The 16,174-nt window shown below is 44.7% G+C and overlaps 1 protein-coding gene across 6 annotated transcripts in view; it reads left to right on the top strand.

Moving 5' to 3' along the window:
• The window catches only part of LOC137428973 (KAT8 regulatory NSL complex subunit 1), a 241,691-nt gene that overhangs the window by 175,874 nt on the left and 49,643 nt on the right, over positions 1–16,174 (top strand). For all 6 annotated transcript variants that reach the window (XM_078780889.1, XM_068118907.2, XM_068118909.2 and 3 more), the window contains 3 exons: positions 591–773; positions 1,672–1,824; positions 15,065–15,249. In XM_078780889.1, coding sequence (XP_078637015.1) covers positions 591–773; positions 1,672–1,824; positions 15,065–15,249 — 521 coding nt within the window. The remainder of the gene's footprint in view (positions 1–590; positions 774–1,671; positions 1,825–15,064; positions 15,250–16,174) is intronic.

Genomic DNA, 16,174 nt, shown 5'->3' with positions numbered 1-16,174 from the left:
GAATGCTTGAGACCAAAGCTGAAATTGGGAAAACTAAATAGCCTATTTTACTCCTGGAGATCCCAGGATTATCCACCCAAAATATAGTTGCGATCGGTTCAGCAGTTTTTACGGTACCTTCGAACAGACAGAGACAGACAGACAGATCGACGGACATTTGGTGAATTGTAGTGAGATTTGCATATTGGTCATATAATTGGTTCACCAATCAAAATCTAGAAGCTGATTATTTTTTATGTTGTAAGCTCAAAGGTCATGGGTGTATAAAATCAATTTTCACTTAAAAAGAAAAACTGTTTTTGTTATTTTGAGCATACAGAAGAAGTAGAAGAAGATTATAGAATACAAACGGACATGGACCGGCTTTGCATTTTCTTTCTAGTTTATTTTTTAGTGTTGCTATTTATGATTATGCATCATCTTGATGGTGGAGGTGATGGTTATAGTTAATTGGATTGTGAGTTGCATTAACTACTGTATTTGGCGTGTTTCTAGATAAGGAAATTATATGATTATCGCCTCAAAGGAAGTGTATAATTGATAGATTTTGTTCAAGGCATGCTTTTCCCCCACCTTTCTTCTTTTGTTAGAAATCCCCTTGCATATACATTTGGAAGCACTGCTGCGCAAGGCTGAGGTTCAACATAGAGGATTGCACAGAACTAAAGGCTTGGCAGCACGTAAACTCTTGGGTAAGCAGTGGCCAGTGCAAGTGGGCAGTCCGTTCGACCGCAAGTTGCGCCACAAGCTAGACCTTGGAATTTCATCCACAAGTAAGTTGTTTTTGCATGATACTGACAGGTGTGGGCTAATCTGGTACAGTTGAGCACAAGTTTGATCATCATCTTGCATAATTTTTCATCATTTTTGTAATTCTTAATGTCTGTTGTCTTAATGTCTTAATGGCAACGGTTGCTAGAGTGAGATGTGCATGGAAGAAGTTTCGGGAACTGAGTGGCGTGCTGATGAGGAGGGAGTGTCGTTGAAGCTGAAGGGAAAGGTGTATGCTGCATGTGTGAGAAGTGTTATGATTTATGGGAGCGAGACATGGGTAATGAACGAAGGATGGAAAGGATGGAAAGGGTGGAAATGCAAATGGTTTGGTGGATGTGTGGAGTATCGTTGAGAGAGAGGAAGACAAATGATGAATTGCGAAAGATGATGGGAATAGAGCCTGTGGTGGATGCTGTGAAGAGAAACAGTTTGAGATGGTTTGGTCATGTGTTGAGGAAGGATGAAAGTGACTGGCTGAGAAGAGTGATGTAAATGAATGTAGAAGGAAGTAGAGGACGGGGAAGACCGAGAAAGACTTGGCTAAAGATTGTCGAAGAAGCAATGTGGGCAAGGGGGTGAACAAGGGGAGATGCAGAAAATAGGGCAAAATTTAGAAGATTGTCATGGGGACCGCAAGGCTAACCCCCGCTCTTGCAGGGAAAATGGCCTCAAAATGCCTGTTGTTGTTGTTGTTGTTGTTGTTGTTGTTGTTGTAATTCTTAATGTCAAATAATTTGCTGTCAAATCGATCAATTTCATTTATGTACGTTTTATCTACCAAGGTCGTGTGTAGCCTGGCTCTTTTTTAACCAACTCTCACAAAACTTTCCAAGTTAATTTCATAATGCAAAACAAATATTGTTGCATTTCATTTTTTTCCTTGAAATATCTATGCAGAATGCAGCTGGTCAAAGGTAGCCTTAGACAAGGAGCAGGCTCTTTGCTTGGACAGCCCTCGGCAAGGAGCCTCTCCGTTGCTCTTCTCTGAAGCAGAGGAAGAGGGAATCATGCACATGCGTAAAAGGCGGCGCTCTGGCCACCTCCACCTTGGTGAGTCTGTGATATTCTAAAAAAGAAAACATAACAAAAAAGCAATTGTACACACCTGAGATGTTTCTGTGTATCTTTGGGTTTCCATGTTTACTGAGTGTCTGGATCGTCAGACTATCGTATATGTAATTTGAGATGTCTTTTATTTGTTGACTTTTATGCACTCCTGAACCCCTCTGGATGGAATAACTTGATAATTGATGGTTATCCCCACACTTCGGGGGGGGGGGGGGACCAAAAAAACGGGGATATTGTAATCTACTCCGTCTGACTGTCACATGACCTCATCCTAAACGGTTGTGCAGAAATTCACTAAACTGGTAGTTTTGATCACGAATGGCAGGAAGATGTGGAAGCAGTATCCTTTTTGGTCCCACCGAGGCCAAATACCAAAAATGCAATTGCGGGCTCATTGTTTAACGTTAAAAAAATTTTTTATTTATAATAAACTTTGTACAGTGAACCTTTGAATAACGAAGGGGGTATGTATGTTCCTGGAAAATACCGCGATATTAAAAACCACAAGAGCTAAAACCAAAGGTCTATGGGAAAATGGTGGTTCAGTTCTGGGCATAGAGAAAATAAAGTGTGCAGATTCCTGTAGCCAGCCGGAGTATCCCATGGGGAAGGAGGGGCAAGTGAAATTCAAGAGGCGGTGTTTCTTATGAAAGCGCATCAAAACAACTAGAGATGATGGTGCTTCTGCAAGAGCACTTTCTGTGAGAACATGAGAGGAGCCGGTCAAATAAAATTCTACCCCTTATTCCGCAGTTGATGTATTTAGGATATGTGGGCACAGATGATAAAAACACACAGCCAAAATCCTCTGGAAAAAAAAAAAAAAAAAAAAAATACACCACCCTTGGCGCCTTTTACAGTTTACACCACTTGTATATCACGTTCAATTTACCCTCTCCCAGATTGATGAACTTTAGGTTTTCAATTAGTATCAATATCAATTCGTGTAAGAATCAATTACTCAAGTCGCTATATGTCTGGATGGGCGGTAGCCAAAAGTAAACATATCACAATTGAAACAAGAAAGAGCAATCAGAGATTGCAGACCCTCGCCAGGATGTTTTCAGTGGTTTTTAAGGCTTTTGTGTTAAAACAAATATGGCGGCCGAACCACGTGACCGATGACATCATTATATATTTTTTTCCTCCACCAAATTATGCCGACATGCCGATCAAGGAATTTCATCTTGATCAGATGTTTTGTACTTGTCCAATTATGACGTCATAATGGAGGCACCTATTACGTCATCATTAACATATTTTATTCCGCATGGGGAGTTCTGCACAATGAGCCACGTCTCAATTTTTTTCTATTCAGCGCTTTCGGAGATATAGAGGTGCAAGGTTTTTTCGGTTTTTCCAAGATGGCGGCCGAAACACGTGACCGATGACGTCATTTTTTTTTTGGTCCCCCTTCGCACAGCGGAGCGAAAGGGGGACTATGGTTTTCCCCTCCGTCCGTGTGTCCGTCCGTCCGTCCGTGCGTGCGTGTGTGCGTGCGTCCGTAAGCGAAGGACCGCATTCGAATTTGGTGTGTGGATGCAACCCACGTCAAAATCCAAGATGGCCGCCGCCATGTATGTCTGATGCCATGTATGTCTGAACCTTGTGAGATGAATATCTTGAAAAATAAGCGAAGTACCAACTTCTAATTTGGTATGTGGGTGTATCTCGGCATAAGGAAGAACGCTTTTGAAAATTGGGTCGCTACGTCAAAATCCAAGATGGCCGCCACCATATATATGTCTGAATTTGTGAGCGAAATATCTCGAAAAATAAGCGAAGTACCAACTTCTAATCTGGTGTGTGGCTGTATCTAGGCACAAGGAAGAACGCTGTTTAAAATTGGGTCGCCACGTCAAAATCCAAGATGGACGCCGCCATGTATGTCTGAACCTTGTGAGATGAATATCTTGAAAAATAAGCGAAGTACCAACTTCTAATTTGGTGTGTGGGTGTATCTCGGCATAAGGAAGACCGCTATTGTAAATTGGGTCGCCACGTCAAACTCCAAGATGGCTGCCACCATATATATGTCTGAACCTTGTGAGTGAAATATCTTGGAAAATAAGCAAAGTACCAACTTCTAATCTGGTGTTTGGGTGTATCTAGGCATAAGGAAGAACGCTATTGAAAATTGGGTCGCCACGTCAAAATCCAAGATGGCCACCTCCATGTATGTCTGAACCTTGTGAGCGGAATATCTTGCAAAATAAGCGAAGTACCAACTTATAATCTGGTGTGTGGGTGTATCTAGGCATAAGGAAGAACGCTATTGAAAATTGGGTCGCCACGTCAAAATCCAAGATGGCCGCCTCCATGTATGTCTGACCCTTGTGAGTGAAATATAATATCGTAGCATGTTTTCTGCGTCTTCCACTTTGTCAACTCACATCACTTCACCGACGGGGGACCTAGGCGTAACGCTTGTTCAACACCAATTTATGCCTACATGACGCTCAAGAAATTCGATCTTGATCTGACAAAGTTTTGTACTTGTCGAATTATGATGTCATAATGGAGGCATCTATGATGTCGTTAACGTATTTTATTCCCCATGGAGTTCTTTACAATGAACCATGTCTCAATTTTTTTCTATTCAGCGCTTTCCGAGATGTGGAGGTGCAAAGTTTTTCGGTTTTTCCAAGATGGCGGCCGAACCATGTGACATATGACGTCATAATTATAATTAAAAAATTATACAGGTGGCGTTGCAAATTTTCCTGTCAATCGGACCACCGGTTGCAGAGAAAATCATATTTATTCTGTGCGGACAAACAGACAGACAAACAAGAATGAAAAATCGGTCAGAGATCAAGGACTTGCCGGAATGTACTTTTTCTTTATCGGCCATTTTGGATCAAAATATTAATACAGAAGGACATGGGTTGAATCCGTGCTTGAGAGAATGCCAACCCACTCCCCACCATCACGGTCGTCTCTCCAACTTACAATCCCACGAGATATGCGGAAAGGACGACCCAAAACAATTTATCTTCTCCTTGATTTTTTTTTTTTTTTTTTTGTCTACATAATCGAAGCTCGTGAAAGAGCTAACATTTATCACACAAACAAATCAAACAGACAAACAAACAAAGTATATAAAAAAGGGGAGCGGTAGACAAGATGGGGAGAGAAGGGGAAGCACATAAACACAACATTTGAGAGCAGGGATATCGGGTATGTGTGGGAGGGAGAGGGCTTGGGGGGAGGCGGCGTGGGAAGGGGGGGGGGGGGTGGGTGAAGTATAAACACAAGGACACCAAGGACTTCCATGAAAGAAGTTGGTATTTCAAAAAAGTGGATTTGGGGTGAAATTAGCGGGGGTAGAAAAGATTAAGGTTTTGGATGGGGGAAGATAAGAGATGGTGGTGAACAGCTGTTTTAAAGACCTGGAGGGAGGAGTGGGATTGAAGAGAGTGAGGGAGTTTGTTCCAGAGGCGGGAGAAAAGAGGAATGAAGGAGTGAAGGTGAGCAGAGAGTCTTGATTTTGGCAGTTTAACCATGAGGGTTGCAGGCAGATCTTGTGCGACCTGTAGGAATATTTGGGGGACAGAGCCCAGAGAGAGCTGGAGGAGTAAGGCCGGAGAGGAGTCGGTAGAAGACAGAAAGACCACCAACCTGCCTGCGGTGAGTAAGTGAAAGGCCCTCGGAGGTAGCTTCATCACGGGAGATTCCAATGATTCTGATTGCTTTGGTTTCAACAGCGTGAAGACGAGCTAGGTGTGAGGCAGGAGCACCAGCCCAGAGGGGAGAGCAGTATTCCATTGAGCTGCGGATGAAAGCCTTGTGTGTGGTGAGGAGCTCAGGTGTGCCAAGGAAGGACTTCGCACGACGGAGGATGCCCAGTCGGCGACTGGCTTTGGAGGCCAGATTTGAAATGTGGTTTTCCCAGGAAAGGTCATGGCAGATAGTGAGACCCAAAAGCTTGAGTGACAGAACTTCTTGGAGAGGATTATTCAGAAAGTGGATGGGAGGGTTGTCCAGTCGGTCTTTTCGTAGAGACATCGTAAGAGTGTGAGATTTGTCAGGATTGAAAGACATGTTCCACTTGTTTGCCCAGTCTGTGATTTTGTCCAGGTCTGCAGAGAGTGAGGAGGCTGCAGACTGCCGATCTGAGGGATGATGAATGGAGCGGCAGAAAGTAGAGTCATCAGCAAAGAGATAGAGAGGATTTTCAAGAGAGTCGGATAGATCATTGATGAAGACCAGAAAAAGCACAGGGCCCAGAACACTGCCTTGGGGAACTCCAGCCTGAACAGGAAGAGGAGATGAGAGAAACCCATTCAGGGCCACACGTGGACTACGACTAGAGAGGAAGTCCGCCAGCCATGTGTGGAGATTTCCATGGATACCAAAGGAGGAGAGATTGGTGAGCAGAGCGGGCTGCCAGACCGTATCAAAGGCACGTGATATGTCGAGGGAGACAGCTCTAATTTCCTGTTTGGCATTGAGGACCTCCATCCATTGTTGAGACAGCAGATGCAGCATGTCCAGAGTAGAGTGACCTGGTCTGAACCAAATTGATGATCAGAGATCAAGCCATTGAAGAAGAGGAAAATTTGATATCCGAAGCAATGATGGATTCCATGACTTTGCTGATAATTGGGAATAGGCTGATTGGTGGTCTGTAGGTGCTGGGATCTGTTTTTTCACCTTTTTTTTGTAAAGCGGTGATGTTGGCTGATTTCCAAGCAGATGGCAGATGACCTTGAGCAAAAGAGAGGGTGAAGAGAACAGAGAGAGGGAGTGAAAGAGCGGAAGAACAGGATTTTAGGACCCGTGGGCTGATGCCGTCAGGTTCAGTTGCAGAATCAGAATCAGAGTCGAGGGTTGACAGAAACTTTTCCACCTTGTCAGGAGGAAAGGATACAGAGTCCAGGAGCAGCTGGGTAAGGTGGGTACAGAGAGGGATGGGTTTGGGACACAAGATTTGGAGGCAAACACAGAGTTGAGGCATTCAGCTTTTTCACGTGCGGAGTCAGCTGTGTAGCCGTTTGAGGTAATGGAGGGGATGGAGGGAGAACAAACACCAGAAACAGATTTGACCAGACGCCACCAGGATTTGGAAGAGGGAGACAGATAAGAGAGTTCGGTCTTGAGAACGGAGAGATATTGTTTCCTGGCTCTCCTGAGGGTGGACACACACTTGTTTCGGGCTTTGTGAAAGGAAATGACATTTCCTTCCATTGGATTTGCTTTCCAGGAGACGAAGGCAAGTTGTTTCTGGGCAACAGCCTCACCACAAGTTTCCGTGTACCATGGACGAGAGGAAGGGTATGACAACTGAAGACGAGATGGGATAAATCTGTGCAAGAGAGAGAGAGAGAGCAATTTACTTTGGAAGAATTCCCAGGATGAGTTGATGTCAGAGGTGGTGGAGATGGGAGACCAGTCCAGATGATTGATGGCTGCTTGAAGACCGTGCCAGTCGGCCTGAGTGAAATGCCACACTCGTCGACGCTGAGGAGGCTCCCTGAGAATGGTCAGAGAGATGTCCACTTTAACAAGCACATGATCAGATGAGCCGATTGGAGCAGAAGAAGAGCAGCAGACATTTTCAGGGAAGTTAGTCATAACCAAGTCCAGAAGAGAAGATGCTCCATTGACTGAGATCCGGGTCGGGAAATTGACAGATTGTGTCGGTCACAATGAGTCGCCGAAGTCCTTTGCTGAGGTGCCATGGCTGGTGAGAGAGTTCCCCACACCCAGCCACAATTGAAATCACCACATATGAGGAAGAGAGAGTTGGGATGAGTAGATAGAAGTTGGTCCATATTATCAGACAGCGAGATGTAGATGGAGTCATCACTATTTGGTGGACGGTACAACACACATATGAACAAGAGGTGGGAGCGAAGGGGAAGCCGTAGCCAGAGGTATTCCTGGGGGTGAGGTGGAGAGAGGGCAGTGCAGGGCGACTGAGAAAGAGAGTTTTTGATAAAGATCCAGGACGAGGCTCAGGTCTATCATACCGGAGGAGGGAGTAACCCAGTAGAGATACTAAGGAATCAGAGATCATGAAGGAGCAAAGTTTCTGTTAAGCAGATCACGTCTGGTTTGTCAGAAGCAACCTGTATGGAGAGATCAGTTAAGTTTGAACGAAGGCCCCGGATGGTTGAGGTCCATACTGTTAATGAAGAGGAAGGGGGAGCATCAGATACAGAACAGGGGGGAGGAGGGTTAGGGTAAGATGTGAAAGAGGAGGAAGAGGTAGGGAGAGCTGTTGAAGGTGTGTCAGAGATTTCAGAATAGCTCGGAGAAAGGGAAGGATGGGGCGGACAAAAGGTTTGATGGTGATTGGGCGAGGCACAATGAGGTCTTATTTGAGGAGGTGGAAGAGCGAGGCAGAAGGTTGGGGGAGATGGAGGTGAGAGTTGGAAGGGGGGAGAAGCGGGGAGGACGCTTTGAGGAGGAGGGTTGAGAGGGGAGAAATGGAGAAGGAATGAGGGTGGGGAGATTTGAAGGGGAGAGGCAAGGGGGGAGTTTATGAGGGGAGGGGGGAGTTTAGGAGGGAAGGGGTGTGGGGGGAGTTTAGGAGGGAAGTTGCAAGGGGGGAGATTTGAAAGGGTTGGGTGATGGGGAGGTTCTGGAGGGGAGGGGCAAAGGGGAAGATTTGAAAGGGATGGGTGATGGGGAAGGCTTGGAGGGGAGGGGTGGGGGGAGTCGAGGAGGGGAGGGGTTAGATTGGATTTTGGAAAGTGTACGATTTATGGGAAACGAACATTTATTGCAAAATGAGTTTCTTGTGACCTTCGAGTTAAAAATACGTTTAAGGACGCTGACGGGGGGGGGGGGGGGGGGTGGAGTGCAGGAGAGTTCAGGGAATGTATGAAAGAGGCGCACTGTAAGAGATGGATTTTTTTTGGGGATGAATAGATTTGGTGAGCAAGTCGAAAGCATCCTTTCAAAGAAGAAGAAGAAAAAGGTGTTATGATATATGACAGAATACAGTACTTCAGGGGAAAGTTTAAACATTTTAAAGTTTAACAGTGAAAACTATCTGGGGAAATGGGGGAGAAACACGTGGTCGAAGAACGAACAAACAAATAAGAACAATGAATAAGAACAGAGAAGGAAATGTTTTTTTGTTTGTTTTTTTGTTTTTTTTGAGTTGAGATTTTAAACAAGGAAGTAGGCTAAGGGGTGAAAAGTCTGGGAAAAACAGAGAACGAAAGTTATTCGAGCACAATTGACGGACCGCTGAGAGAAAAACAAAGCCTCAAGGTAGGACACGGTACAAGGCCTCAAAAGACACGACACGAATTGTCACGATTTTCAATACAGGTATGAAAGATTTACACCGATAATTTTCCTAGGGACCCACTATAGGTACACACACCATAAAATAAATACAGTTTGGATGAAAATACAAACGGGAACAATTACTTAACTTCAATAGCGTGGAGCGTGTGGACAGCTGCGAAAAAGCGTAACCTCGCCGGCAAGACCGGAGATTCGTATATAAACATCATTAAAAGTAAATAATGACCTCTGCCAAAGTTCAAACGACGTGGGTTTAATCTCTACATGAGAGTTCTACATTGCTATTTGGGCGTTGTATAAGCTAACAGATCGCTGTCTCCATCGATATTGCCAAGGCCGTAACACCTGTCGGCTCAAAATCCTTTTAACTGTTGACTTGGTAGTTTTTACAATGAAGGAAACACTTATCGGGAGTACATACGACATAGCGATTGTGAATGTGACAGCTCTGTGGCATCTTTCGCTTCGCATCGCAGTGACAGCGAGCACCAACATCGCGGCTGTAACATTAAAATCTGGCTTCAAGCCCCCTCACCACCCAAAATCTATTCCGGCGAATCTATTCCGGCAAGCAACAAACCAACCAACCAACATACTTGCTGGAATCTATTCCGGCAAGTAACAAACGGACAAACAGACAGGGGTGAAAACATAACCTCCATCCACCTTTGGTGGCGGAGGTAACGAAATCAAGATGAAGGTCCCCATGAAAATGCGCCTCATCGCGGCTTCATTTAAACCGTCGGATCCTTCCGCTGTATCACTCCGCCTCACCCCGACTTTACGCTGCGGTCATGATTTTCACGTTTTTGGTGACCTTGAGCTTGCCTTTGGGCCTAGAGAATTAAACATTGGGCACAGTCTGTTCTCGGGCAAGGCAAATATGTGTGCAAAGTATGGTGATGCTATGTGCAATGATGTAGACGTAGTACTGCAAGCAGACAGACAGAGACAGACAGACAGACAGACAAACCAACCAACATAGTTGCTGGAATCTATTTTTTGTTACTTGCCAGAATTTATTCTGGCAAGTGACAAACAAACGGACTCAAATGCAATACCCTCTCCTCTAGCGAGGGTAACTAGCTGGAATGGCACTCGGTAGAAGAGCATACCTCCTCCAAGCTGTGAACGGTTTACATTTTGTATCCCACTGACAGGTCGGATATGGATCCGGACCTGAACCAAAATCTGATCAGCTTGTTCTTGTTAGTTACTCAGCTTATCCACCTAGTTTTGTCACAAGTCATCCACAACTTTTTGAAATATTCTAAATATCGTTTTTGTCCCGATCAATTAATGGTGAAGAATCACTTGAAGAATTAAAATATTCTCGTATCCGGATTCGGATATCCACCAAAATCTAATCAATCCGTCCTTATCATCCACACAACCTGTTCACCAAGTTTTGTCCAAATCCGTCCAAAACTTTTGAGATATCATGTTCACAGAAAAATGATTTTATTTCATGCAGGAGACGGGTTTTGTAACCGTGTCTGTGTCTGTCTGTCTGTCTGTCTGTCTGTGTCTGTGTCTGTCTGTGTGTGTCTTTCCGGCAAGGAACCTTTTTACCATTGGAGCTATTGTCATCAAATTTTCAACAAAGCTTTATTATGAGAATATGGAGAAGGCAAATTAACAATTTGGTCAAAAGGTTAACGGTCAGCATCACATAAAATCGCAAATTTTCATCCCATCTGAAATTTTAAGAATATACATATTGGGTCACTGAATTGGCTCAATAATCAAAAGTTAGAAGCCGTTATTTTTTTTTTATATCAAAAGGTCAAAGGTCATGATTGCATAAAATCACCAATTTTCACCCGATTGACCTGAAATTTAAGAATTTGCATGTTGGGTCACATAATTGGTTCACCAATCAAAAGCTGGAAGCCGACTTTTTTTTTTTTAGATCCAAAGGTCAAGGTTGCATATACTCGTCAATTTTAGTCCATTTGACCTGAAATTTTAAGAATATGCATATTGGGTCACAGAATTGGTTCACCAATCAAAAGCGAGAAGTTTTTTTTTTTTTATGTAAAGCTCAAACGTCAACGCGGCATAAAATCATCAATTTTCCTTTTGTATTTTTTTAAAATGTTTTCGTTTTGAGCATATGGGAGAAGAAGAAGAAGAAGATGAGTGAATACAAATGGACATGAGCTTTGCGTTTTCAGATGCTTTCTAGTTGTATTTTTTAATGGCAAATGTCTTTGGGGATTTCACCACAAGGGAGTACACGGTATAAAACAAATTGACACTACCAGGATTTTCAGGAATGAAGTCGGAGAATGAAAGAGGTGGATTTGGTGTGTATTGACGGGGGTAGAAAAGATCAAGGTTTTGAATGGGGGAAGATGAGGGATGGTGGTGAACAGCTGTTATAAAGACCTGGAGGGAGGAGTGAGATTGAAGAGAGTGTGTGGGTTTGTTCCAGAGGTGGGGAAAAAAGAGGAATAAAAGAGTGAAGGTGAGCAGAGAGTCTTGATTTTGCCAGTTTCACCAGAAGAGGGTTGCTGGCAGTTCTTGTGCTTCCTGCAGGAATATTTGGGGGACACAGCACAGACAGAGCTGGGGGAGCTACGCCAGAGAGGAGCCTGTAGAAGACAGAAAGACCACCTACCTGCCTGCGGTGAGAGAGTGAAAGGCCCTCAGAATCAGCTTCATCGCAGGAGATTCCAAAGACCCTGAAAGCTTTGGTTTCGACAGCATGAAGCCAAGCTAGGTGTGAGGCAGGAGCACCAGCCCAGAGGGGAGAGCAGTATTGCATCAAGCTGCAGATGCAAGCTTTGTATGTGGCGTGCCAAGGAAGAACTTCGCACGACGGAGGATGCGCAGTCGGTGACTGGCTTTTTTTTTTTTTTTTTCTTTTTTGTATGGAAGATCGAGGCTTGTGTAAGAGCTAAAATTTTATTTTGTGTGATTTTGTAATTTTTGGCTTTTTTGCTTTGGTGTGTAATTTTGGCTTTGGAGGCCAGCTTGGAAATGTGGTTTTCCCCAGGAAAGATCATGGCTGATCGTGAGGCCCAAAAGCTTGAGTGACAGAACTTATTGAAGAGGATTGTTGAGAACGAAGATTGGAGGGTTGTTCAGTCGGTCTTTTCGGAGAGATGTAGTAAGAGTGTGAGATTTGTCAGGATTGAAAGACATGTTCCACTTGTTTGACCAGTCTGTGATTTTGTCCATGTCTGCAGAGAGTGAGGAGGCTGCAGACTGCCGATCTGAGGGATGGGGTATGGAGCGGCAGAGAGTGGAGTCATCAGCAAAGACAGAGGATTTTCCAAAGAGTCGGAGAGATCATTGATGAAGACCAGAAAAAGCACAGGGCCCAGAACACTGCTTTGGGGAAGTCCAGCCTGAATAGGAAGTGGAGATGAGAGAAAACCATTCAGGGCCACATGTTGACTACGACCAGAGAGGAAGTCCGCAAGCGATGCGTGGAGATTTCCATGGATACCCTCGGAGGAGAGTTTGGTGAGCAGAGCTGGGTGCCAGACCGTATTGAAGGCACGTGATATGTCAAGGGAGACAGCTCTGATTTCCTGTTTGGCATTGAGGACCTCCATCCATTGTTGAGACAGCAGAAGCAGCATGTCCAGAGTATAATGACATGGTCTGAATCCAAATTGATGATCCGAGATCAAGCCTTTGGAGAAGAGGAAGGATTTGATGTCAGAAGCGATGATTGATTCCATGACCTTGCTGATTATTGGGAGCAGGCTGATTGGTCTGTAGTTGCACGGATCTGTTTTTGCACCTTTTTGTGTAAAGCGGTAATGTTGGCTGATTTCCATGCAGATGGCAGATGACCTTGAGCAAAAGAGAGGGTGAAGAGAACACAGAAAGGGTGAGATCGAGCGGCAGAGCAGGATTTTAGGGCCCGTGGGCTGATGCCGTCTAGTCCAGTTGCAGAATCAGTGTTGAGGATTGACAGAGACTTCTCCACCTTGTCAGGAGAGAAGGACACCGAGTCCAGGAGCAGCTGGGTACGGTGGGTACACAGAGAGACTGCTTTGGGACACAAGATTTTGAGGCAAACACAGAGTTGAGGCATTGAGCTTTTTCACGTGCGGAGTCAGCTGTGTAGCCGTTTGAGGTAAGGGAGAGGATGGAAGGGGAACAAACACAGAAACATATTTGACCAGATGCCACCAGGATTTGGAGGAGGGAGACAGGTTTGAGAGTTCAGTTTTGAGAGTAGAGAGATATTGTTTCCTGGCTCTCCTGAGGGGAGACACATGCTTGTTCTGAGCTTTGTGAAAGGAAATGAGATTACCCTCAGTTGATTAGCCTTCCATGAGGTGAAGGCAAGTTGCTTCATGGCAACTGCCTCACCACAACCTTCAGTGTACCATGGACGCGAGGAAGGGTATCACAACTGAAGACGAGATGGGATAAATCTGTGCATGAGCGAGAGCAGTTTACTTTGGAAGAATTCCCAGGAAGAGTTGATGTCAGAGGCAGTAGAGGTGGGAGACAAGTCCAGATGATTGATGGCTGCTTGAAGACCGTGCCAGTCAGCCTGAGTGAGATGCCAGACTCGTCGGCACTGAGGAGGCACTCTGAGAATTGCCAGAGAGATGACCACTTTCACAAGGAATTGATCAGAAGAACCTATTGGAGCAGAAGAAGAGCAGCAGACATTTGCAGGGAAGTTAGTCAAAACCAGGTCTCGGAGAGAAGATACTCCATTGACTGAGATCCAGGTCGGGAAATTTACAGATTGTGTCAGTCCCAGTTAGTCGCAGAAGTCCTTTGCTGAGGTTCCATGGCTGGTGTGAGAGGAACCCACACCCAGCCAGCTGGCATGATGACAGTTAAAGTCGCCACATATGAGGAAGAGAGAGTTGGGATGAGTACATATAAGTTGGTCCATGTTGTCAGACAGGGAGATGTAAATGGAGTCATCACTGTTTGGAGGACGGTACAGAACATATATGAACAAAAGGTGGGAGCGGAGAAGAAGCCGTAGTCATAGGTACTCCTGGGGGTGGAGTGGAGAGAGGGCAGTGCTAGGATAGTGAGGAAAAGAGTTTTTGATAAAGATAGCAACCCCACCACCAGGATGAGGCTCAGGTCTATCATACCGGAGGAGGGAGTAACCGGAGAGAGATATTAAGGAATCAGAGATTGTGTTGTGTTGAGCGGATTACGTCTGGTTTGTCAGAAGCAACCTGTATGGAGAGATCAATCAGGTTTGAGCGAAAGCCTTGGATGTTTGAGGTCCATACCGTTATGGAAGAGGGAGGGATGGAGCATCGGGTACAGGACAGGGGAGGGGAGGGGTAGCTTAACTTTGACCTTAACTGAACTTTGAACTTAACTGAACTTTGAACTTAACTGAACTTTGAAATTAACTGAACTTTGAACCTAACTGAACTTTGAACCTAACTGAACTTTGAACCTAACTGAACTTTGAACCTAACTGAACTTTGAACCTAACTGAACTTTGAACCTAACTGAACTTTGAACCTAACTGAACTTTGAACCTAACTGAACTTTGAACCTAACTGAACATTGAACTTAACTGAACTTTGAACTTAACTGAACTTTGAACTTAACTGAACTTTGAACTTAACTGAACTTTGAACTTAACTGAACTTTGAACTTAACTGAACTTTGAACTTAACTGAACTTTGAACTTAACTGGACTTTGAAGTTAACTGGACTTTTAACTTAACTGGACTTTTAACTTAACTGGACTTTTAACTTAACTGGACTTTTAACTTAACTTGACATTTAACTTAACTTAACTTTGAAAACAGTATCCTCAATTTTATTAAATCTTTCAATGTTTGCAAACCCACAAAGTAAAAGTCATGTTTATTCTGTCATCCATTGTACTGTCAAGTTATTAGCATATGCATGCAGTAGTTTTGGTGCCATGATTTTTTCCTGTGACTCCTTCAACACCTGATTGCAATTTGGGTGTTATTTTTGATGTTTTCTGGAGCAGGTGCTGGAAAACGCCGAAGTGGTAAGAGTCACCCCCTGTGTTTGAATGAAGCAGTGGAGAGTTCTTCAGGAACCCTAGGCCGACAGCTTCATTCACCGGCTCTCACAGATGTCCTGTCTTCAACCTCAGTGCTGCACGGTTCACAAGCTGTATCAGTCTCGAGTACTTCCACATCTTCAATTCAGGTGGTTTAAAAATAATAAAGCCACATATACATAAAAAGTGCATGCACAAAAGCATAAGTCTGTGCATGTTTGTGTCTGACTGAATGTTCTCGTTTTTTCTGTTTCTGACTTGATATACAAGAATTCCTCTTTCTGGATGCCTGGTGTTGGCTTAATAGTTAAGGTGGCTGGCTTAAGATCCTGGGGTCTTGAGTTCAAGCCGCTGTTGTGCCGTTGAATTAACACCAGGCAGGTCGACTCAGCCTGTCATCTGTCCGAGGTAGGTAAAATGAGTACTAGCTCGCTAGTGAGGGCCTTTGCAACAGTGGCTGGCACAGCACACCCCCAGAAAATGAGAGGGGGGGGGTACGGTAACGGGAAGGAGAGGAGTGAGGGGAAGGGAGAGGAGTGAGGGGGAAGGGAGAGGAGAAATGAGGGGGGGGGAGGAGATGAGGAGTGAGGGGAGGAGGAGTGAGGGGGGGAGGAGGAGGAGGAGGAGTGAGGGGGGAAGGAGTGAGGAGAGGAGGATGAGGAGTGAGTGGGGAAGGAGGAGAGGAGGTGGAGTGGGGAAGGATGAGAGGAGGAGGAGTGGGGAAGGAGGAGTCGAGTGTGGGGTGGAATGAAATTTTATTTTGAGGAAGACTTCTTATCAGAAGCGGATTGTTTCTCAGTCATGTTTTCCGAGTTTGCGGAAATTAAATAAAGGCAAATAAAGACACTGGCATTTTTAACCATTGCGATGTATATGGGAACATACAGCGATTCGTAGGTATGAAGCTTTATTATACAGAAACTGACCTGTTCTGAGGCAAGGCATACTTGAGTTGGTTTCATGGTTTTGGACTTTTGGAGGAGACTTGGACACACACACACACACACACACACACACACACACACACACACACACACACACACACACACACACACACACACACACACACACACA

The sequence above is a fragment of the Myxine glutinosa genome, chromosome 6, assembly GCF_964187855.1.
Source record: "Myxine glutinosa chromosome 6, kmMyxGlut1.1, whole genome shotgun sequence".
NCBI classification, from domain to species: domain Eukaryota; kingdom Metazoa; phylum Chordata; class Myxini; order Myxiniformes; family Myxinidae; genus Myxine; species Myxine glutinosa.
This window is presented reverse-complemented; position numbering and strand designations above follow the sequence as displayed.